The sequence below is a fragment of the Pongo pygmaeus genome, chromosome 11 (assembly GCF_028885625.2).
Source record: "Pongo pygmaeus isolate AG05252 chromosome 11, NHGRI_mPonPyg2-v2.0_pri, whole genome shotgun sequence".
Taxonomy (NCBI): Eukaryota; Metazoa; Chordata; class Mammalia; order Primates; family Hominidae; genus Pongo; species Pongo pygmaeus.
The window spans coordinates 82,773,827-82,799,062 of record NC_072384.2 but is presented as its reverse complement, the minus strand read 5'-3'; the positions used below and the strand labels follow the sequence as shown (position 1 = coordinate 82,799,062).

The window sequence follows — 25,236 nt, the reverse complement described above, 5'->3', positions numbered from 1 at the left end:
GCTAATTTTTGTATTTTTTTTTGATAAGAGTTGGGGTTTCACCGTGTTGCCCAGGCTGGTCTCTATCTCCTGGGGTCGAGCAATCCACTCGCTTCAGCCTCCCAAAGTACTGGGATTACAGGTGTGAGCTACCGCACCTGGCTGATTTATGATATTTTCAATTAAAGATAGGTTTATTGGAATGTATCCCTATTGTTAAGTTGAGGAGCATCTGTATAAAGATAACAAAATACAGTCATTCTGCATAATGATATTTCACATAACACTTAAATGATGGACTGCATATACACAGTAGTCCCATAAGATAATACTGTATTCTTACTGTTTTTTTTTATGTTTAGATACATTTAGATACAGAAGTACATACCATTATGTTGCAATTGCCTGCAGTATTCTCGTTGTACAGGTTTGTAGCATGAAAGCAGTAGGCTATATCCCATGTACACTGGGTGTATAGTAGGCTATACCATCTAAGTTTATGTAAGTACACTCTGATGTTCACACAACGACGAAATCATCTGATGACATTAAGCAATGCATGACTGTGTTAGAGTATAAAATAGTAATGCTCTTCTTGCAGGCATATGACCTCTAAACTTCACTTATTTTCTAAACATTTTCCGTACCTGCAGAATATTCTGTGAGTTGAGAGAGGTAGATTCTAGATAATGCTCTGATACTTTTTTTTAGTTTGAACAAGTTATTTAACCTTTCTGGGCTGTAGTTTACTTACGAAGTGAGGATATCAGTGGTTCTTAGCCGGGGATACATAATAGAATCATCTTGGAAGGTTTTTACAAATTCCATACATCTGGATCCTGACCCAAACTTGAACAGAAAAAAATCCCTGAAATTGTTCCAATGTTAACTACTGAAATAAGTGAAATGTAAGTTCTTAAATACCTGTAATTTCTTTTCCTGCTAATTATTAACTGTAGTGATTTAATTTAGTTGTCTGGGTTATAACTAAATTTCTGGAAGGCTGCACATTGGCTCTCTACTAGCAAAACCAGCTCCGTGGTACTTATTTGCTCTCAGCTTCTGTTATGCTTCAAGCTGTATTTTTTGGTTTTCTAAGCTTTGCCAAAAAGCTTAGTCTTATTGATTCTAACTCTTGTAATCTTAAACAGATATTCCAGTTATCTCACGTTTTTGGAATATGCTTTTATTAACCTCATAGGTTAAGAGGAGAATTAAATGAGGTAATCCATAGGAAGTATTAGTACAGTGCCTTGTAACAAGCATAAGAGCTGAGTAAATGGTGGCTGTTGTTACTAGTTCTGTTTCTGGGGCTTGGAACATAGTGGACACTTAATAAATGTTCATTCCCCCCGCCCCCAGATTAAATTAAGCTCAAGACTACCTTTTAGGAAACATTCCTCACTATTCTATTTTACTGCCAGATACAGTTTGATATCTACTTACTGCTAAGACAAAATAATTATTTGTATTTCAGAAGTATGTGTTCCACAGTAGTCCTTTAAATAACAATTTCTTTTTAACCGCAAAGGTGTGACAATATATATACTTTAAAAAACTGCAAAAACACCTTTGCTTCATAAACTGAGATGATCCTGTATATTGGAAGCTGAAAACTGTTTAAAGGCAACAGTGACATATATATCTTCTTGTAAATGGAATGGTAATTAATAACTCATTTGAATCACTAAATTTTTTTCTTTTTTTTGAATCACTAAAATTTTTAATAATTTTGAAAGGTATAATGGGTTGAAGCTTTTCAAGTTCATGACTTTCTCAGAACTTGTGTCTAAAGGACAATAACTGTGATTTCTGTATTTTTAGATCTTCATTATTGGCTCCAATTAAGAGGTAGTTATTGATAAAATTACATTAATTTGAAAGCATTTCCAATAATTTCAGTGTACTTTGTTATCAAGCCTCTTAATCCAAATTACTAGCAGTAGATTGCTCTCTTTTCTTTTCACCTACCTAAGATAGAGGGAAAGGGCTAGCTTAAAGCAGGTCGGTTGGCCAAAATATACATCATAACACAGGAGGAAAAAAATAATCAGAAAGCTAACTACTGATGAATTTGAGTCTTATTTTGCTCTCGATATAAGGTTTTCCAGTACTTAGGGACAATTTTCATACTGTAATATTTTCATTATTTAAAAAATTGGAACATAAAATAATCACAGGTATATATTACTTTTACATTCCATAATTTCAGGTAATGTCTATTCTTCCTCTAGGTATTAATTTCAATGTGTTGAAAACTCAGGGAAGAATCTTTGTCCCTTTATTCCTTCAATTTTGCAAAACGTGTGGTGTTTCTTGGTTATTAAGTCAAATTCCTCTTTCTAGTATAAATTGGCCAAATTTTGTATTTTTCTCCTCATCCTTGACATTATTCAGATGGGGCTGGTTTCTGTGCCCTCACGAATAGCATTCTCACTCTGACTTCTGAGATATTGTTCATATTTTTTCAATTAATTCATTGTACTAGAAAATCATTTTGTTCTTCCCTATTTTGGCATTTTTTCCAATTATTGTACTAGAAAATAATTGTTCTTCCATATTTTAGCAAAGGAATGTGTTTTATTCCTGAGTTAGAATAGAAATTAAAAAATAAAACTGAAGCTAGGCACAGTAGTAGTGCGTGCTTGTAATCCCAGGTACTTAGGAGGCTGAGGCAGAAGGATCTCTTGAGACCAGGAGTTCAAGTCCAGCCTGGGCAATATAGCAAGATGCTGTCTCAAAAAAATAAAATGGATTGAACTGATCAGATTTTTACCGTGATAGCAACTGCTTCCTGAGTTTTAAGCAGCTGAGGTTTTGAATAAGTGGAGCATGTTTTAAACATTATTTTTGGGAGGGGACATATATTTTTAGATAGTGTTTTGGAATCAGGTATGAATTTCTCTGTAGGTCCTGTCAGTAGTTGTGAAATCTTGATCAAGTTACTTAATTTTTCAGAAGCTCCTTTCCTTTCTGTTGAGTGATAGTTTAGATAATTTCTAAAGCACAGGTGTTTTGCACACAATAATTGCACAGTAAATGTTCTTTTTACTTCCAACACCTTTTGTATCTTGATTATTTTGTTGTTTTTTCCCTTCTCTCTTTTTTTTTTTTTTTTTTTTTGAGTCAGGGTCTCACTCTTGCCTAGGCTGGAGTTTGCAGTGATTGTGAACAGGGCTCACTGTAGACTCAACCTCCCTGGCTCAAGCAGTCCTTCCATCTTAGCCCACCAGTAGCTGGGACCACAGATATTTACCACCACGTTTGGCTAATTTTTAAATATTTTGTAGAGACGGGGTCTCCCTCTTGCCCGAGGTGGTCTCAAACTTGTGGGCTCCAGCAATTCTGCCTTGGCCTCCCCGCGTGCTGGGATTGTAGGTGTGAGCTACCGAGCAGTCTGGTTTTTTTGTGTCTTGATTGTTGCTTCATCTCTTGTGAATAGATAGAGGAATTTTAAAAATCTGTATTTTTTTTTTTTTTTGTCATCATGGCAAGTTCTTGGAAAAATAGTAACATTAACCATGTAAAGTTGAGCTGTGGTATGTAATCCTATGCTGTAACAGCTTGAGTAAAGGCCTCAGTACGGGGGTTTGTGGTAGAGTGGCAGAAAGATTTGTTTTAAAGTCATACTTTAAAATGGCATAGGGTCTAGGCTTGATGTTTCTAATCAAAGATGTTTCTTTTGTGGCCCGGATAGTATATTGTGTAGTTTTCTGAAACATCTTTGTCCTTTATTTTTACTAATAACATCGGATTTGTGTTTTAAAAGGAACTTAGAGATATTGAATTGACTACTGACCTATAATTTTTTTTTTTTTTTTTTTTTGAGACAGAGTTTCACTCTTGTTGCGCAGGCTGGAGTGCAGTGGCGCGATCTTGGCTCACTGCAACCTGCGCCTTCCGGGTTCAAGCGATTCTCCTGCCTCAGCCTCCCGAGTAGCTGGGATTACAGGCGCCAGACCACGCCTGGTTTTGTTTTTTTTTTTTGTATTTTTAGTAGAAACGGGGTTTCACTGTGTTGGCTAGGCTGGTCTTGAACTCCTGACCTCGTGATCTGCCCACCTCGGCCTCCCAAAGTGCTGGGATTACAGGCATGAGCCACTGAGCCCAGCCTAGAATTGTTTTTATGGAAAATCTTGTTTCCATAATTGAGAACTCACTATGTATATCCATGTATATAAAGAAGTTTTATTTAAAAAATTATTTGGAACTTATTTATTAACTACATATGTGCCAGGCACCAAAATAAACAGTTTATGTGTATCTTATCTTTTAAATATTTTAACAGTGTACCCTATGCAGTAGGGAGTAATAATATCTTCAATTTATGGGTTAGGTAACTGAGGCTGAGAGGTTAGGCAATTTGCCTAAGGTCATATACGCTATTATCCACTTGACCCAAGAGACAAGGGTTTTAATTACTATGTTTAAGTATATCCTTTAACATCACTGTAATTTTATCTGCCACATAAAATAATCCTGACTTTTAAAATATTATAATTAGAATATTCCTGGAGAATAAAGTTCCAATTCTGAGAACTGGAAATTTAAGTATATAAATATTTAAATTTATTTTAGATCTTCTGAAATTTGAAATTATAGTATTTTATGTTTTATGAAAATATATGCTGACTCAAGATAAAGTAAAACAGGGTACTTGGGGGAGTTTTTGTTTTTTCAGTTCTGTAGTTTATACATAGTTTTCTTTCTGTGTAGTGAAATACCTCTTTTAGTCAATTCTCTGAAAAAGCTTTTTTTTGGTAGGGCTATAAAATTCAGGGATTTAGACATCATTTTACACTGTATTCACCTTTCCTTTTTTTCTATTTTTGGGAGTATGGGGGGATAGAAGTGCTCAAATGTTTAATTGAATTGGTAATTTGTTAAATCTTTTGATTACGTCTTTCTGGTAAGCCTTTCAGAAATATATTAGTCTAAAATGTTTTGATAACTAAGTTTAATTGTGTATTTAGTTTTTAAAAATTTGATACTTCAAAAGGTGATAACTTTGAGTTAAGGATTAATTTTGTGTAATATTGTAGATGTAATAGGAAGATACATGGTTTCAAGTATACCAATAGCAGGCTGTTTTCTGAAAATGCAAGTTGTGATTTTCTTATCCTCAAAATGAAAGTTTTTTGAGTTTGGGTGGGGAATAAGATGAATTTTTATAAACTATAACTTCTGGTTAGTTGGAATTTTGCTATACTGTTTTAGTATAGTAGGAAACCTTAGAGTTTTTTTAAAATGTTTTTTGTAGAGATAGGATCTTGCTATGTTGCCCAGGCTGGTCTCTAGTTTCTGTCCTCAAGTGATCCTCCCACCTGAGCCTCCCAAAGTGCCAGGATTACAGTTGTGAGCCACCATGCCCAATCAGCCTTCTTACCTGAATTATTTGTTATGGTTCTTTGCCAGGATATATTTTACCTAGCTGATAACTTTTAGTCATGTCAGTTTATTTTTTTCATATACTTCTTCTTTTTTGCTTAAGTATTCCCCATACAAGTGTCTCTCTTGTTATTAAGCAAATAAATCAAGTAAGTGGATTTTAGAAAAAGATAAGATGGGGCCCAGTACTTCTGTATATATTAACCTCTTATTTTTAATTGGCATTTTTTGGGAGCTCTTGATATGCCAAATACTCTTGTAAAGTCTACAGATAACACTTTCATGTAGTGAGCGTAAAAACTTTTTAGCATAGGTTGTAATTATTATCTGTTTAACAGTTGAAGAAACTGAGGCACAGATAGGGAGAATGGCTTGCTCATGGGTACACAGCTGTTAAGTGAAGGAGCCAAGATTTTAAACATGGACAGCCTGTCTTGAAACTCAGGTTCTTAACAATTAGGTTAAACTCTGTACAGTTACAACAAATGTAGACTTTAGGCTGTATTTAGGCTATATTTAGATGTTTAGGCTTAAAGTGAATAAAGAAAATACTTGATTGAGAGAGGGGATTGTATTTAATAGTTGCATAAGGAAGTTAACACTAACTTGCTAGTTCTATATATATTATGATAAAGACTGTTACTACTGTGATTACTATTCATATTAGACTTGGATAATTATCATCATTATAGCTATTATTAAAAAGCAGCTAGCATTTTTACAGCACTTATGTGCTTATCATTTTGCTAAATGCTTTACATGGTTTCTTTATCTCTCTTCTAATCCTTATAATAACCCTGTGAGGTAAGTACTAATTTCCCCATTTTACAGACGAAGAAACATAGATTAGGAGATATTTTGTAATATATTTCAGGTCCCATGGCTAGTAAGTCATGAAAATTGAAACTCAGCCAGTTTTATTCCAGAATATTTGTTTTTAACCTTTGAGACATACTGCCTCCCAATTAAGTATGTTAGATAAGGTCCACTGAGCAGTGTGGAAAAGGTAAATCAATTCCAGGGAAAGCAGATTATATAGTCCTTTATTTTTTTCTGAAATTTTTTTTTTTTTTTAGTTTTTAGTTTTAAGAGACAGAGCTTCACTCTGTGGCTCAGGCTGTGGTACAGTGGTGTGATTAGAGCTCTGTAGCCTTGAACTCCTGAGCTCAAGTGATCTTCTCCCTCAGCTTCCCAAGTAGCTAGGAGTACAGTTGTGCACCACCACATCCTTATAATTTTTTTTTCTCTTAAAGCCCTGAGCTTACTTCTCCACGAGCTAATTTAAAACATTTTTTTGTAGAGACAGGGTCATGCTATGTTGTCCAGGCTGGTCTCCAACTTCTGGCTCAGGCCCCGTACCCCCATTTCTGTAATTACAGGCGTGAGCCACTGTACTTGGACAAAATGAAATTCTGTTCTTTCTGTTTTCATTGTAAGAAGGAAGAGCTGCTCATTTATATATGTGTATGTGTGTATACACACACACGCATACACACCCTTGTTTGGTTATCAACCAAAGAAGTTGTTTATATGTTTACATTCTTAAACAGTAAAATTTGTGATTGTGGGAAATGGGTATGGTGATCTGTCATTTTCATTATATGTGATAGTCCCTAATAGAGGAATGGATAGCTAAATTTTTCAATAGTTAGAATATGAAAGACAATACATATGAAAAAACTGAACATAATTTGGAATCACTTTAGGATTTTGCACTACCTCAAGCATGTTTATGACACTAGATTTTTATTATGTGATTGTGTAAGGCAATGCTAATCTATAGCTATTTGTGTTTGGGCAAATTTTTAGTATGTGATTATTATCTTAGCCATTATATAATATTTGGGGAGAAGAATATAAATGGGAAGATTTTAAGAATATTTTAAAGAAATGATAGTCTACTCAAGGAAAGTTGGATTTATGTTAATATTTATGATGTTGAAATGGAATTTACATAGTAGTAATGTCAATCTGGTTAAAGATTATGAAGTTCTAAATTTCTTAAGATTTTGTTTTATTTAATTATATTTGAGAATTAAGAGATTTCTTACTGCATTCCTATTTCCATTTGGAAAATATAGGAATGTTAACATTGATTTTTATACTTTGGCATGGTAGGAAGTTAGGTGATGTTTGAAAAATAGTTGCAATTTGAGCTAAAATACAAAAGTCATCCAATAACGATTTATTTTTATTCTCGGCTACCGTTTCTTTTTAAGGTATGTAAAATTTCACTGATGGTTTTGCTCCTGTTTTTATAGCTGCATGTAGTCTTTATTTTCCTTCTTTCTAGTATTATTTTAAGTTGGTTTAGAAAGAGCACCAAGAAACTGACCTGATTGTACACGTACACAGTAGTATTTATATGAACAGTATAAACTCTATAAATTTATTTTATACTAAAACTCGCTACTTAGAATACCTTTAAAATTGTAGCACCATATAATTCTAATCTTGTTCTGTTATTCGTAGTCTGCAGTGCATAAGTTTTCTTCTGAAACGTATATCATAGTTTGACAATCATTGTTTACACGTAATTTTCTCTCTTTTTATTACAATGCTTCCCCAGCAAGGACAAGTTTGGAAGGTTTGCAAAGCTTTTCACCTTCCCTCTGCCCGCTTGCCCGCTTTCAGATCAGTTTCATGTTTCATAACTTCTCTTTCTGCAATCCACAACATAGCCATAGTAAACAATGGAAAACTATAAAATTGCAGTAGTGTATTTCCTCACACATGGCAGACAGATGTAACTTTTCAAAGGACACATCCTTTTTAAAATGCAATAAAAAGAAGTTAAATAGAAATGTTATAATTTTAGTAATTCCCTAAGGAATAACATCTCGCTAGCAAGCAGTTAATTAAATGTCACATAATGAAACAGGAACAGTATTCAAGATTATATTCTGTATTGTAATAGTTCAGGTAGAAAGTTCTTTCTAATAATAATATCTTACATTTGTATAGTGCCTTACAGTTTACTGCAGAGAATGCTGTACTGCTGATACGGTCAAAACGTAAACATATCCATTTGTTCTGTGCTTATGATATATAGAACAGATGTAGATTCATTGTTTGAAGTGCTGCTGGTATGATGGAGAACAGTGTTGTAACTCAGATGTTCAGGGAATGAGGCAACACACCTTAGCACTATAAAGACAATTTTAGCAGCTTCCAGTTTTTTTGAACTAGGGCTCTTGTATTAAAATGTTTAAAGTGCATGAGGAAAACATTTTGGAAAAAACATTTAAACATAAGCTTTTATTTTATAACACTTAGAAAGAAACATGTCTAGTACTCTACTGAATATTTAATTTTGTAATATTTTATTAGCTTCAGATGAATACAATCCTACCTCAAACCAAGAATTTTTTTTCTTTTTCTTTTTTTTAGGTTTGAGCTTTTTCCTTCACTGCTGTTCTGCGCTAACTGCTTTGAAACTTTCCATGCATTTTTTTCAGTAGAAGAACATCTCTGTACTGTCTCCCATTGCATATTTCAGCTGTGACAATCCCTGCACTTTGCCTATTCATTTTATCACCTGCTCACCAAAAACAATAAATATCTCTTTAATTTCTAATTGCAGATTTGCTATTTTTGATTTTAGAAGAAGGGTGCATTTCACTTTTTTTTATTACTGTTGTTTTATAGGCATGTGGAGACCCCAAGGCAAAACCATCCTACCTTATCGACAAAAACCTGGAATCTGCTGTGAAATTCATAGTCAGAAAATTCCCTGCTGTAGAAACCCGCAACAACAATGTAAGTTATCTAAATTTTTCTATTACTTGATTTTAACCATCTTTTAGAGAAACAGTGTTCAACACAGTGCTTATAGTAGCTCTTATTTACCTAATTTTTAACATTTTGATATACAGATTATATACCTTAAGGGTTTTTTTGAGACAATATTCTTATGTCTGAGACCGGAAAAAAATAACTCTTAGCGACATTGCCACTTTATTACAGCAAAGATCTTAGATTCCTATATATTTATTCCCTTTCAAATTGCAACAAGAGTAAGGTAATAGATATGTATATATTCCAAATTCTTGTGTGAATACTTGGGATATTTTTGTTTCTTATAGTCATAAACTTCCTGTTGAAGTTAGTAAATGTCTGCATAGAGCTTCTGTTGTTTTAAGTAGTTAGCTGTATTTAGTTTTAAAATGTAGTTGTTTTTTCTAGTATTTTCATAATTGACAGAATGATTTCTAAAGATTAAATAGTACAAGTAAATGATTGTGTTAGGGTATTTATTATCCCCATATTACTTTTCATGTGGGAAAGTTTTTTCTTAGTATACTGAAGAATGGTCATATTCAGAGTCTTCCTGATATGTTTACACATCTTTATAGTAATTTTTATGAATAACTACTTTTGGGAAATTAGAGTTATTTTTTGCCTCAGTGTGGCATTTTTATATAAATTTTGACTCAGAATCTTTCTGCCTGTCTTCTCTTTTTATTTTTTTCTCTGATATTTTCTTGTTACTATCTTTGCTGCCTCTTTTGCTTTACATACAAATGTAGTTTAGAAATTTCCTCTCACATATGATCTTCATAATTTTGAGAAGCTCTGTTGAAAAGATATATCGTCAGCTGGTCCAAAAATAGTGAGTTATCTCAATTGATTGTTCGCATCAGTTACAGATCCAGCTCCTTGTTCTACTCTTTGCCCCCTTCTCGCTACTGCACTTGACTAGTTTAAAAATAAAAAGATACATTGTCACCTTTTTGTTTTCTCAAATCATGTATGTTCGTTGAAGATTTGTATTTAGCCTGTTGATACTTTTACTTAAAAACACTTCCATGTAGAAAGAAAATGCTAGTAAGAACTAGCTAGTAAGAACTAGCATAATAAAAATAAGTCAGATAAAGTGCTTTTTAAGGCATTTTTTAAAAAAAATCAAGTTGTGTTTTTGGGGAGTACAGGTTAGTAGAGGTTTCATAAAAGATTGTTTTTGTAGAGACGAGATCTCACTATGTTGTCCAGGCTGGTCTTGAACTCCTGGGCTCAAGGGATCCTTCTGCTTCGACCTCTTAAAGTGCTGAAATTACAGACATGAGCTGCTGTGCCCAGCCAGAAATATTGTTTTATAATTATATCAGTATATTAAAGCATTATAATTAGTTCCTGATTGCAAAATAGGTGATTCAAAACTGGCACTTCTTAACACTTTTATTTGTGTGGAGAACTCTTTTTTAGTTACTGACATTAATTGGCTACCTCATCTGAGAGATTATATACTCACTCTAAAAGAGAGATTTTGTTATGAAAATCTGTCTTAATTTTATATACACTTTTTCTTACAGCTCATAAAATTTCTGACATAAGCTCTTCAGAGAATCTTTGAAGCTTAGTTTACATATGTGTTTGTGTGTAAACTTATATGTGAGAATATGCATTGTTCCTTAATATTAGATCTTTCCTTAGAATTAGAAATATCTGGTGAAACAACAGTAAAATTGTCTGTTAAAAGACCAATTGAGCATCTGCTGTTCTTGATATGCCGGGCAAACTGTTTATTATCATGCTGTTGTTTTTTGTTTTTTAATAGTTTTACTTCTCTAACTTTTGAAGCACAAAATCGATATTTTTAATAATAGTTTTATTGAGATATAATTCACATACCATATAATTCACCCATTCAAAGTGTACAGTTTCAGTGTTTTTTAGTACATTCAGAGTTGTGCATCCAGTACCACAGTTAATTTTAGAACATTTTCATCACCACCCAAAGAAACTTCATGCCCATTAGCAGTTACCCCTGATTTCCTGCCAACACCCCTGCCCTAAGGCAACCACTGATGTACTTTTTCTGTCTCTGTGCCTATTCTGAAGATTTCATCAGGAATAATATAATATGTGGTCTTCTGTGACTGGTTTCTGTCATTTAATGTAATATTTTCAAGGTTTATCCAACTTGTAGCATGTATCAGTATTTTGTTTTTGTTTTAAGAGACAGGGTTTCACTCTGTCACCCAGGGTAGAATGCAGTGGTGCCATCATAGCTCACTGTAACACCGAACTCCTAGACCAAAATGATGTTCTCACCTTAGCCTCCTGAGTAGCTAGGGCCACAGGTGCGCACCACCATGCTCAGCTATTTTTAAAAATTTTTTAAAATTTTTTATCCAGATGTGGTCTGGCTATGTTGCCCAGGTAGGTCTCAAACTCCTGGGCTCAAGCAGTCTTCCCACTTTGACCTCCCAAAGCGCTGAGATTACAGCTGTGAGCTGCTGTGCCCAATCTTCATTTCTTTTTATTGCCAAATAATACTCCATTGTGTGGATATATATTTTATTCATTCATGAGTTGATGGATGTTTGGATTGTTTCTACTTTTTTGCCTATTATGAATAATGTTGCTATAAACATTTATGTGAAAGTTTTTATATGGATATGTTTTCATTTCTCTTGGCTTTATAAACCTGTGAAAGAATTGCTGGGTGGTGTGGTAATTCTGTGCTTAACCTATAAAATTGATTGTACAATGTTGTTGAATGTTATGACTTACTTGTAGTATTTACTTTTTTTTGTTTGCAAAGCCTGAGTTTTTTCATATTACCTTTACAACTATTCTTTGTAATGCTACTCTGTTGTTTTTTTTACCTGCTGAAGTACTATGTATTGGGCATATATAAAGTCTTGTGATCTCAGTTTTGATCTGGGTCTGCTAAAATTTTGGTGAGAAGTTCCTAGCTAGCTTGGATCAGGACATGTGAGGTTTCAGTTTTATTATTATTTTTTAACTTATTGAATTAGTTGATGGAGCTTAAAGACTGGAAAAGATAGTAGCGTCTGGGATTGATAGGAGGCTGCAGATTTCTGGCTACTAAGTGCACTGTAGAAGTGGTATTGATATCAGAGTCTTTTCTTTCTTTTTTTCTTATTCTTGTGCTTTGGATTATTATGTAAATATGTGAAACAGAACATGCTTACTTTTTCTTAGGGACCTAGGTTATTACTATTTCTACTCTGATTCACGTCTTACAAGTAACACATGTCCCCCAATTTCAGAAAAGGTACTCATAAAAACAGATTTCTGGTGAAAATGCAATTTTTTTTTTTTTTTTTTTTTTTGAGACATGGTCCTGCTTTGTTGCCCAGACTGGAGTGCAGTGGAGCAATCTCAGTCCACTACAACCTCCACCTCCTGGTCTCAAGCAATCCTTCTGCCTCAGCCTCCCAAGAAGTTGGAACTACAGGGGCACAACCACCACACCTGGCTAACTTTTTGTATATTTTGTAGACATGGGGTCTTGCTGTGTTGCCCAGGCTGGTCTCAAACTTGTGGGCTCAAGTGATCCTCCCAGATTGGCCTCCCAAAGTGCTGGGATTACAGGCTTGAGCCACCACGCCCAGCCTCAAAATATTTTTTTTTTTGAAGTTTCTAAAATGGATTCTTGCAAAATTCTGCTCTTATCTTGCAGCTAAAAAATTGTTCATTTTTTATTTTGTTTTGTTTGTTGTTTGTTTTTGTTTTTTTTTTTTTAGTAACTGCCCTCACCTCCATACTTTTTAATCCCTTTAGAATCCTTGAGCACATAATTATTTGATATGCAACAAAGGAAGGCACTGCTGACAGGTAGCAGGATTGGTACATAACATGACTTCTACAGTGATGATGTTGGACTCTGTTGAGTCATTTTTACTTTCTTGTTTGTGACCAGTTGTAACAAGTTTTATATTTCCAATTCTGGATTTAGGGAAAATCTAGGACCAAGGGATGAAGTTTTTTCCTTGGGTCATGATGTTAAACTAAATGCCTCATATGCTTCAAAGCAAGCTGATTAAATGAAATTCAAAATGAATAAAAGCCATACCAGTTTTATAATTATAGCAGCCACTTGTTATCTAATGTATGCCAGGTTATGTGTATTAATAGAGTTGCTCATTTAATTTCAGATTAAGCAAAGTATTTTTGAGCTGAAAGATTATCTAATTTATCTATAATATAAATGCTTTCATTATTTTGAAAGTGTAACTCTCAAATGAAATTTGTTTCTCGTAGGTTTCTTAAGGGTACATGGAGGGGAATCTGTTATTTTTCTGGATGAAGAAGATAGTAGAAACTCCTTTCTTATTTTATTAACACATAAAGATTATTTGGCTCAGGAAACCTAAAAGGCAATGTAAGCAAATGTTCAGGTATAAAAACTTTTCTAATTTTTTTCCAATATTTAAAAAAATTTTTTTTCTCTTTCCTATATTGCATTACACCTAAAAGGTAGTTTGTGTTTTTTACAACAGTAAAAATATTATCTGGCACAATAGTGTTGTTATGGAATTAGCCTATTGCACATTTTAATGTAAAATTTTGGATTTGATTTCCAAATTAATGAGGAAATGATAAAAATTACTATCCTATGTATGTTGAGTTAGATCTTGAAGTCTTTAAGAATAGGGACGTTGCTGGCGAGTAGAGTGCCACAAGAGTGATATAGGGATTCTAGACTAGGACACAGGCTGTTGTTGAAATAATTTGAAAATTATGTTTTCCTAAGTTAGAGGAATCTTTTATGTTATAGATATTATTTATCCCCTCTCCCAAGGAACATAGAATTATAAGATGTTATGTAAAACATTTTTTATTTAAGTAGCTTATAAAGTTACTCTAGGAAAGACAAAGCAACTCTAAGTGTAACAATCAGCAGTAAAGTTGGTTCAGAGGCGTAGCAATAGAGCCTTTTAAAAATGTTTTATCCCTAGCGCCTGATACATAAGAGGCACTAAATAAATGTCCCATTAATGAATGGAACTATTTGATACACTCTAACATAACCAGTTTTCACTTGTATTCAAACATTGCCTTAGATTTATGTCAGGACCTGAACTTATCCACACTTTTTAAAAGTTATGGAGTTAATTTTAGCTAAAAAAAGATCATACTTTTTAGTAGAACTATTCAAATATATCGTATTAACGGTATTATTGAAAGTAACCCAGAAATAGAGCAAGAGTCTCAGCTCCTAAAAACATAAATGTGTTTTAGGGGTGGGGTGGTGGAATTGGTGATAGGTGTAGGGAGGCCCTTGACACATGCATGCACTGTGGTTTGGTACGGACTTAGAAGGAAACGGTAGGCATATTTAACTCCTTAACTTGTCTTTAAGAGGGCATTCCTTGTTTTGTCATAACTCCTATTAAGATAGTAACATACTGGTTAAGAGGATGGACTCTGGATTCAGTAAACCAGAATTTGAGTTCTGGTCTTTCCACTTATTAGCTGGATGATTTTGGGCAAATTATTTAACATCTTAAGGTATCATTGTTCTTTTTTGTTTTGTTTTTTTGAGACGGAGTCTCGCTCTGTTGCCCAGGCTGGAGTGCAATGGCATGATCTTGGCTCACTGCAACCTCTGCCTCCCGGATTCAAGCGATTCTCCTGCCTCAGCTTCCCGAGTAGCTGGGATTACAGGTGCCTGCAACCACGCCCGGCTAATTTTCTATTTTTAGTAGAGACAGGTTTCACCATGCTGGCCAGGCTGGTCTCAAACTCCTGACCTCAGGCAATCCGTCCGCCTCAGCCTCCCAAAGTGCTGGATTACAGGCATGAGCCACCGCACCCGGCCAGGTATCATTATTCTTATTTCTAAAATGGTGATAATACCAATCTCAAGGAGTAGTTCATTGTTTCCTAAAGCACTTAGTACAATGTGTGACAAATTGCTCTTGAAGAATGGAAGCTGTTAACATTTACCTCATTGACTTTTTGGTCTACTTTGCTGGCTTTTCTTCTGGGTACCCTTTAAATGTGGGTATTCCTAAATGACTTCTCCCCCCGTAGTGTATATGTATGAAAACACTTACTGCTGTAGCTTCAACTAAGTACATATATGATCTCCTATATTCTGTGCTCTAGATCAGGGTCCCCAACCCCCAGGCCACTGACAGGTACCAGTCTGTGGCCTGTTAGGAACCCGGCTGCCCAGCAGGAGGTGAGTGGTAGTATACTAAGCTTCATCTGTATTTACAGCCACTCCCCATCACTCACATTACTGCCTGAGCTCTTTCTCCTGTCATATTAGCAGTGGCATTAGATTCTCATAGGAGTGTGAACCCTATTGTGAACTGTGCACATGAGGTATCTAGGTTGCGAGCTCCTTAGGAGAATCTAATGCCTGATGATCTGTCACTGTCTCCCATCACCCCTAGATGGGATCATGAAGTTGCAGGAAAGCAAGCTCAGGGCTTCCACTGCTTCTACATTATGATGAGTTGTGTAATTATTTCATTACATATTATAATGTAATAATAGAAATAAAGTGCTCAATAAATGTAATGTGCTTTAGTCACCCCAAACCACCCTCCACCCCTCCGCCCCAGTACATGGAAAAATTGTCTTCCATGAAACTGGTCCCTGGTGCTAAAAAGGTTGGGGACTGCTGCTCTAGAACTGAATTCTAGCTACCCCTTTGGACAGCTCCACAAGCTAAACAGAAAACTTTTTATCCAATATGGAACATGTGATTATCCTACCTTTTTTTTCTCTTTTGTGTTTCCCCCCTTGAGCTGCCACCATCCACTTGGTTATTTAAACTAGAACCTTCAGAATCCCTTTTGACTTGTAAAAAATATCAAACTGGTCATTTACGACTTGTCCGGGTTCCCCGCTATAGTGTCATTTGAATTTATCCCCTTCAGGTCTACATTTCCTGCTGGGACAAATGCCATGTTAATCCAAACATTGATTTTTATGCCATCCAGTCTCTCCTACTTTCGCCCTCCCTTCGTCCCTCCCTCCAACCTCCACCAGGGGAAGCAGAACAAAACAAAAAACCAGGGGAAGCAGAACAAAACAAAAAACAATCACTTTCTCTGTGGTACCCCACATCTGCATCTTCCTGGACCACGCACTCATCTTTGAATCCCTGTTGACTGGCATGTAGTAGGCCAACAAATAAGAGTTTGGTTTAGAAGGAATCACCTTACTGTAAAATAATGTAACTGGGAGTTGTAACAGCATACTTCATCATGAATAAATATATATGCCCTAATGGAAACTCAAAGGAATATTTGGTCCTGACCAATTAAACATTGCCAGGATTTAAGGAATTTTGATACAATGAGAATTAACTGAAATGTCAATGTTCTTTTAAAAAGGTATCATCAGTATTGAGTTGTTAATGACTCTTAGACATGTAAAAGTCTTTAATTCTATCTTGAACAAACAATAAATAAAAGAACTCCTCAGGAGATGCAAGTAAGCCTTGCTTTGATATATTTGGAAAGTAATTGAAATAGGTCAAATAGTGGCAGGGAATTGCGTCAGCACTGGTGACCTACCTAAAGTGATTTAAATTTTTTGTTTTTTATTTTTGCCCAAAGAACATGAATACATGATAATGAATAGTCCAGAAGAATTTAGGATGAAAAGTGAATATCTCCTAGTTTACTTTTTCCCACCCTAGTCATATTCCTCAGAGGGGCCTTCTATTTTTAGAAGTTCTACAGGTTACTGCTAGAACTATAACAAATATGCTTATTCCCTTATAACTTCAGTTACCAACTTTAGACAGTCTCTCTCCTATGCAACAAAAATGAGGATTTAGCTTGCTCAGTTTACTTCCCCTTACTTCCCCTCTCAAGCCTTTTTCCCAGTGTTTTTTGTTAGTATTTTTGGATCATTGATTACTTCCTTTTTTAACTTTAATATAGTTTTTTTTTTAATATCCTCACCCTTGGTTATTTATCCATTTATCCTTTTGTTTTCATGTTGTCAAAATTGTTAATGCTTTTTTTTTGGTTCTGTAATTATACAGTGTTCTGATACTATATTTATTATATGTTGGTTGAAAAAAATTAAATATTAGTAAAGGCCTGAGTGCTTGGTTTGCATTTCTTCATTCCATTGTCACACTTTCGGCTGTAAGATGAATAATATATTTAGCCTTAAAGAGAAAAGGAATCTCTCTTCTAAATTCTGTCATTTACTTAAAATTATTTTAGTTTCATAGTTATACCACGACTTTCTGAAATTATAGTTATAAGCCTTTTTACTTTCTTTAAATTTATTTGGCCTGATAATCATGTCACCTTTTTATAATTTTTTTTTTTTTCCTGGAGCCTACTCTCCTCTAACCTTCTTTCTAACATCAATCTAGATAATTTGTAAAAGCCTGCTGTGTAGCTTTCATTATGGGTTATATTTTTGTCTTCAGTGTAATGATTTTACCTGCGCTTTTCCACTGAATTTTCATGAGTTTGAGAATCCCCTAAAGTTACATATAGAATTTGTGTGTGAATGAATTATTAAGCTTTTTTTCATATTCTCAAGGGTGGTCCTTATGATCCCAAAACACATCTATTTTAAAACATGTCCTTTCTTATCCTTTTTATATAATTACCTGTGGTTTCAAAATATTATTTTGTGCATCTTATGTTTTATATATTTTTGTCATACTAAACTATATTCATAACCTCTTCAACTCAAAGAGACTTTCTGCTTTCCTGGAAATGAGGCTGCCAATGAGCATTACACTGGGGTTCCATAGCATAGCCTTCAAGTATGTACATTTCTGGCATCCGTAGTCATTTTTCCATACTCTTCAAATTTCCTGAAGTTATATCTTGCCTCTAAGTGTTAGTTTTTCAGCTTTCAAACAGTTGTTAGTCCATTTTGCTGCAGTGGTGATTTTGATGCCCTTCATAGTAGCAGAGGACATTTTCACTACCTAATCACCTATTGACCTTTAACTTTGGTTTCCTTGGTCATTTCTTTGGGGCATTTAGCCACTTTTAACCTTGTACCTTTTAAGTACCTTTAGCATGTTATCTTCTCATTGTTTCTTCATGTCAGGTTCAGTACTACCTTTTGTCAGATCTAAAGTTAATTGCCAAGATTGAAAATAACACAGTAAAAGCTACAGTGGAATAAGTAACACATGTTGCAGAGTACTTACTTTCTTTTATTCTTCGTAGTACTCATCTTGGCCAAGAATATTTTAAATAGGTACATTAATGGTCCCTGGCCAAGAGTATGCAGGCTAGTATACTATGTTAGTTCCCATTGTCTAGTGTAGGATAGAATGTAGAACCTAAGGAAAATATATTTGCTTGCTTTATTTTTTTAAAGGAGTGTTGTATTTGGGGAAAGTATGTTTATACTTTCATTGAACAAATGGCCATGTTTCTTTTGCCTCTGGACTTTTTTTTTACTATCTGGAATAGTCTCTCTTTCCCATGTTCTTTCACTAGGCTAACTTGTCTTTCAGGTCTGTGCTTAGATGTCATCATTCAGAGAAGCTTTCCCTGACCTTTCCAAATTAGTTTAAGTTCTGCATATGTGTGTTTCCATCACATTCTCCACTGATTATTCATTTATTTATTTAAGTCCTTTATTGAGCGCCTTCTATGAGCCAAGTTCTGTTCTGGAAGAGAAGATTCCAGCAGTGAACAAACAGAAGTCTCTGTTCTTATAGAGCTTATATTATGTTGAACAGAAATAAATAATGAACAAATAAGAATGTAATACCAGGTAAAGAGTTCTAGGAAGAACAAAGCAGGGTAAACGCATAAGACTAATGCCTGGCAGATATAATTTACTTAGGGTGACCAGGAAAGGCCTCACTGAGAAGAAAGCATTAGGGCAGAGATTTGAAGATATGAGGGAGTGAGTTTAGCTAGGGAAGGAGCATTGTGTGCTGAAGGAACCGCAGTTCCAAAGGCTCAGGTGGGTGCATGCCTGGCATGTTCAGGAGCAAGGAGGGCATTATGAGCAGCGTAGATGATTGAAGGGGACGGTGGTAGGACATGAAGTGCCAGTGGTTGTAATGAATAGGCAGATCATATAGGGCTTTCTGGACCATAGTGAGGACCTTAGCTAAATACCCTGAGTGTGTTGAGATGCCATAGGAGGGGAGTAGTAGGGGAATGAAGTGATATGACTGTGATCGCTATGGCTACTCGGTAGAGAATAGTCTGCAGGAGAGCAAAGGTGAAAATAGGGAGAATAGTTAGGAAATTTGCCATCATTGAGATGAGAGCTGATGGTGGCTTGGACTAGGGTGGTTGAGGTGAGAAATGTTCAGATTCTGGATATATTTTTGAAGACAGAACCTATAGTATTTGCTGATGAATTGGGTGTTGGGTGTATGGACAGTGAGAAATAAGACTTCAAGGTTTTTGGCTTGAACACATGTCAAGATATAATGGGGTGAGAGAACAGGAGAAATAGGTTTGGGGTAGTGCAGTGGGAGTAGTACAGTGAATGCAGTGGGGGAAGTACCCAGTAGCTCAATATTAGACATGTTAAGTTTGAGAGGCTTACTGGAAATCTGAGTGGAGATATTAAATAGCCAATTGTTTATATGAATCTAGATCTCAGGTTAGGTTTAAGCTGACAAGTTGAAGAAGATTATTGAGGGATTTGAGAGAGAGAGAAAGGAATGGAATAATCATCTAGGACAGTAGGAAAATGAATTGACAGAAAAATTTGAGTAGTATTGCTACTCAGTTATGGTCAATGATCATGAAATCAGGTTGAAATCAGAGTCAGCAAAGTATATGCTTTTCTGCTACTGTAGGTTTTATCAGACATTTACAAAAGAGGGAGGGAAGGGCAAGGCAGTAATTATAATGATGGGCCATTTAAAGTTAAGATGGATAAGAAAGTAGGGGGCCTGGGCACAGTGGCTCATGCCTGTAATAGCACTTTGGGAGACTGAGGTGAGTGGATCACTTGAGGTCAGGAGTTCGAGACCAGCCTGACCAACATGGTGAAACCCTGTCTCTACTAAAGAATACAAAAAAAAAAAAAAAGAATAGCCAGGTGTGGTGGCGTGCGCATGTTTTCCCAGCTACTTGGGGAGGCTGAGGCACGAGAATCACTTGAACCTGGGAGGCAGAGGCTGCAGTAAGCCAAGATCATGCCACTACACTCTGGGACAGAGTGAAACTCTGTCTAAAAAAAAAAAAAAAAAAAAAAAGCGGCATAAGAGGATGAGTGACAGTAAAAAGATGGTAGACTGAATGGATAGGAGGTCCCTCTGTGTTGAAAGAATTTGTGGAGGCAGAGTATTAGAGATTTTAAGTGGGAATTATTCTCCCAGTGATGCCACCTCACTTTGTCTCCAAATCTCCCAAGAACAACAGATGTCCAAAAAGGCCAGACAGAAGCCAGGATAATTTAAACATCAACTTTATTCCTGTTTACAGGCTTGAGAAAACTTAACATCAGCTGTCATGCCCTCTGTCAGTATGTATTCATGTACCAAAAATCATTCATGGGTACCTACTCAGTGCAGCCTCTCCTTTAACTTCCCTGTTTTGCTCAGCATTTTCACCACTCTTAGGAGCGCTGACCTTTCTTATTGTGGTCTTTATCACACTAATGTGTAGATTTTGTTTTTGTTGTTACCCTTTTCATGTTATTGCCAGTTGGTGAAAACCTTTGTCTTGAAGGGAATATGGGAATTGATCATAGTAGTTTTTCACCATCTTTAAACCTTGCACCTAGAAGTTAATCAGCTTCAAAAACTGGATATTTACCTTAAAAAGAACAAAAAAGCCAACCAAACCAAAAACAAAAAACAATTGGGAGTTCCCTGCACACCTATATACACATCCCTCACTAGACAATGAGCTTGTTTAGGGCAGGGTCAATACTTTATTCATAGTTTTTCTCAGCTTCTCCCACAATGCCTGGTAATATAATAGGTTAAGATATTTGTTGTCTAAATGAATAATATGTTATTACGGTAACTCTTCACTTATCTGTACTTTTCATGTCACTCGCCTCTCTGAATCACATCTCAGAGTTAGGAAGAAAGCAATTCCACTTCTGGGACTTACCCGAAGAGAAATGAAAATATGTCTACCCAAAGACATGTTCATAGCAGAATTTGTTATTCATGATAGCCCCGAATTGGAAACAATTCAAATGCCTATTAACTGATGAATGAATAAACAAAATGTAGTGTGTACATTTAACAGAATACTACTCACCAATTAAAAGGAACAAACTACGATAAACACTATAACATGAATAAGTGAAGCCAGATGTAAAAAGCTGCATATTGTCTGATTCTCTTTTATAGGAAATGTCTAGAAAAGGCAAGCTTATTGATACAGAGAGCAAATCAGTAGTTGCCTAGGGCTTGGGAGTAACAGCAGGATTAACTGTAAATGGGCACAAGGGTTTGGGATGATGAAAATGTTCTAAAGCTGGATAGAGTGAATAGTTTCACAACTCTAATTTACTAAAATTATTTTTCACTTATGATGGGTAAATTTCATGGTAAGTAAACTGTACCTTAATAAAGCTGTAAAAAAACAAATGATTTTGAACAACTAGAAATGTATTCTAGAATAAATGAAGTTTATTCAGAGAAAAACATTTTGGTTCTCCTATGACCAAACTTGTTGAGTCCGGTTAGGCAAAATTGTAACAAGTATATTTTCTAACACACTGTACATTAAAAGGAACTCTCATCAGGAGCAAATGATAATTGATAGAGAAATAAAAACTCTTAAGTATAGCAGGCAAGGACCATTTAATGTCAGATTATCTTGTACAAGTCAGTAGCATCTGAGGCCATCTTGACATAAATAAATCTGTATAATTATCAATTACAATGAGGACATCTAATCAGTAAGAAAAGCTTGATTTATGCCTGGTCTACTGGTTTTGAAAGTAAGTTAATCACATATTAGAAAGATTTTTAAAAATTATTAAAATTGAATGTAAAGGAACTAACCTATTTATATTTCTATTTGTAATGGAAAATAGTGCCATCAAATGAGGTAAATTGTATTATCATTAATGCAATGTGATACCTTTTATACAAAAATGTTACACTTGACCAACCCCACTATACCACGGTATATAGTTAGTGATTTTTGTAGTACTGATGATAAAATTAATTTCAAGTTTGCTTTAGTTTGACCATCTATAGTCAGAATCTTAAATTTCCAAAAGTTTTAGCTGAGGCACATTAATGTGCTCAGGTGGTGAAATAGAAAATATTTTAATCTATATTGCTGAACTTGATATTAGTTGTGTCAGTTACCTATTGCTGCATAACAGGTCACCTCTAAATTTCGTGGCTTAAAACGACAGCAGCTTGTTTCTTATGATTCTGTGGGTTGACTGGGCAATTCCTCTGCTGGTCTCACTGGTTTTAGGTTACCGCAGTGCATTCCACTGGTGCATTCTAGGGGATGGGCCCAGCTGAAACAGCAGGGATGCTGAAGTGCCCTTTATGTGATACGATATCTCAGGCTTCCTCACATACAGCACGTCAGGGCAGTGTTCCAAAAGAGCAAAATCAGAAGTTATAAGACCTTGCCCTAGACTTAGAAGTGACTCATTGTTGTTTGTGGTGCTTTCTATTGGTCAAAGCAAGTCACAAGGCCAGCCAAGATGGGAAGGGTGGGGAAAGTAGACAACAGTGCTTAATGGGAGAGGCAGTAGAGTTCTATTGCAAGGAGGTATGGACACAAATTTTAAGTTTTTTTGTTTGCCTTTCAGTTCTTTAATAGAAAACTCTTTGTACATTGCAGAATTAATTTAAACAGAAGACTAGCAATGTGAACTTAGAGAAACATAACCTGAATTACAAAGTGAAAGGGTTGAATTAGATTTTTTAGAAGTTTAAGTCTGTGTAATTGATTATAGTATAATTAAATACAAATGTTTTTTTAGCTTGTCCCTACACTACTTTAATGTCATTGTATAGCAACTTGAATGTTGAAGTGTATTGAAGAAGTGTTTCAAGTTTTGGAATCTCACAGACCCGGATTGGCATCTTACCCTTTTCTGGTCTGTTTCTATATCTGGAAAATGAGGATTAAAATGTATTTTGATTGAGAAGATGAAAACCATCTGGAGATGGATGGTGCTGATGGTTGCACAGCAGTGCAAATGTGCTTAAAGTCACTGAACTGCACACTTTGAAAAGGTTAAAATGGCAAATTTTATGTTATGTGTATTTTACCACAAAAAAGTAATATACCTTGAAAAAGTATTAACAGGATTCAATTTAGTATACATCTTAAACACTCAGTAATTCAGTAATGCATATTTTACTAGGCTACTGTTAGGATAACCAACCTTGCTTGCTTGCTTGCTTCCTTCCTTCCTTCCTTCCCTTCCCTCCTTCCCCTCTCCCCCCCCACCTTTCCTCCTCCCTTCCCCTCCCCTTGTTGCCCAGGCTGGAGTACAGTGGCACAATCTTGGCTCACTGCAGCTTCCATCTCCCAGGTTCAAGTGATTCTCTTACCTCAGCCTCCAGAGTAGCTGGGACCACAGGTGGCTAACCTGCCATGCCCGGCTAATTTTTGTATTTTTAGTAGAGATGGAGTTTCGCCATGTTGTCCAGGCTGGTCTTGAACTCCTGACCTCAGGTGATCCGCCCATCTCGGCCTCCCGAAGTGCTGGGATTACAGGCGTGATCCTCCGCACCTGGCCTGGATACATTTTCCTAAAATGTGTTTACTACCGTTTCCTCAGAAAAATGCATTTTTGAAATATTTACTGCCAGTAAAATCAGTTTGTATATGAAAAGAGAAATACACTACAAAAGATTTTAAGTAGGATTCTAAGGTTCTTTTAAAACATGACTATTCTTTGTGTTAATTAGAATTTTTAGGTAATCTTAAGAGATTTGCTTATATTTGATATGCATATGTCAGTCTCTATGGTTGCCACTCATTTCTTTTATGCTTTCCTTTGCTGGAAGGACATAATGTGAAGTATTTTACCCAACTTTGGGGATTTTATTCAAGGGATTAAATCAATTTAGAAACTCATTTGAGACATGAATTTATACCTACTGTCAAATTCATTTATGACTAGCAATGAAATTTTAAAATTGGTAGTATCTATTCTCCCTCACTGAAGAGAAGTGAGGTGAGGGAGTAAGCTATGCTAAGAAATGTTGAAGAGCACCCCAGACATGAGAAAGAACAAATGCAAAGGCTCTGCGGTGGGAGCATACTTAGTGAATGCAAACACAGCAGGAAGACCAATATGATAACTATACTGAGTGAGGGTGGAGGAGCATGAAAGAAGATGAGGTCTTAGAGATAGACAAGGGCTTTGATTTAGACATTATTCTGAGGCACTGGTAAAGATTTTGTATTTTATTCTAATTGTGAGGTGAAACTGTTGGAATTAAAAAATGATTTTTGTATTGAAATAATGTTAGACTTATACAAAATTTGCAAAAATAGTATAGAGAATTCTCTTATATTCTTCACATGCTGTTAACATCTTGCATAACATCAGTGGAATCAGTTTTTTTAGGGTAGTGTGGTGCTTTAAAATGTTCACTGTGGCTGGGCGTGGTGGCTCACGCCTGTAATCCCAGCACTTTGGGAGGCCGAGGCGGGCGGATCACCTGCAGTTGGGAGTTCGAGGCCAGCCTGACCAACATGGAGAAACCCCGTCTCTACTAAAAATACAAAATTAACTGGGTGTGCTGGCGCATGCCTGTAATCCCAGCTACTCGAGAGGCTGAGGCAGGAGAATTGCTCGAACCTGGTAAGCAGAGGTTGCGGTGAGCCGAGATTGTGCCATTGCACTCCAGCCTGGGCAACAAGAGCCAAACTCCGTCTCAAAAAAAAAGAAACAAAAACAAAAAACCTTCACTGTGCTGCTGCTATGTGGAGAAGATTGAAGAGGCACGAGCAGAAGTACAGAGACCAGTTAGGATGCTACCGTAGGAGTCCACATGAGAGTTGATGACTAGGGTGGTAGCTGGGACAGTTTAGGCAGAGATTTACCCAAATAGCATCTCAGTACACTCTTACTTTAAACAGCCTGGCCTAGAATATCATACTAAGAATTTGAACAAAGCATTCCTTGAAACCAAACTTCTGAATTTGGTTGTTTTTTAAGAGGAACAAAATACTAGCAAAACTTAGA

At 35.7% G+C, this 25,236-nt stretch overlaps 1 protein-coding gene across 2 annotated transcripts in view; it reads left to right on the top strand.

Annotated features, from left to right (window-relative positions):
• The window catches only part of NCKAP1 (NCK associated protein 1), a 113,275-nt gene that overhangs the window by 5,562 nt on the left and 82,477 nt on the right, over positions 1-25,236 (top strand). Inside the window, exons 2-3 of one of the 2 annotated variants that reach the window (XM_054478984.2) lie at positions 7,937-7,954; positions 9,016-9,126. In XM_054478984.2, the coding sequence (XP_054334959.1) occupies positions 7,937-7,954; positions 9,016-9,126 (129 nt within the window). The remainder of the gene's footprint in view (positions 1-7,936; positions 7,955-9,015; positions 9,127-25,236) is intronic. The other variant, XM_054478986.2, reaches the window with a different exon arrangement.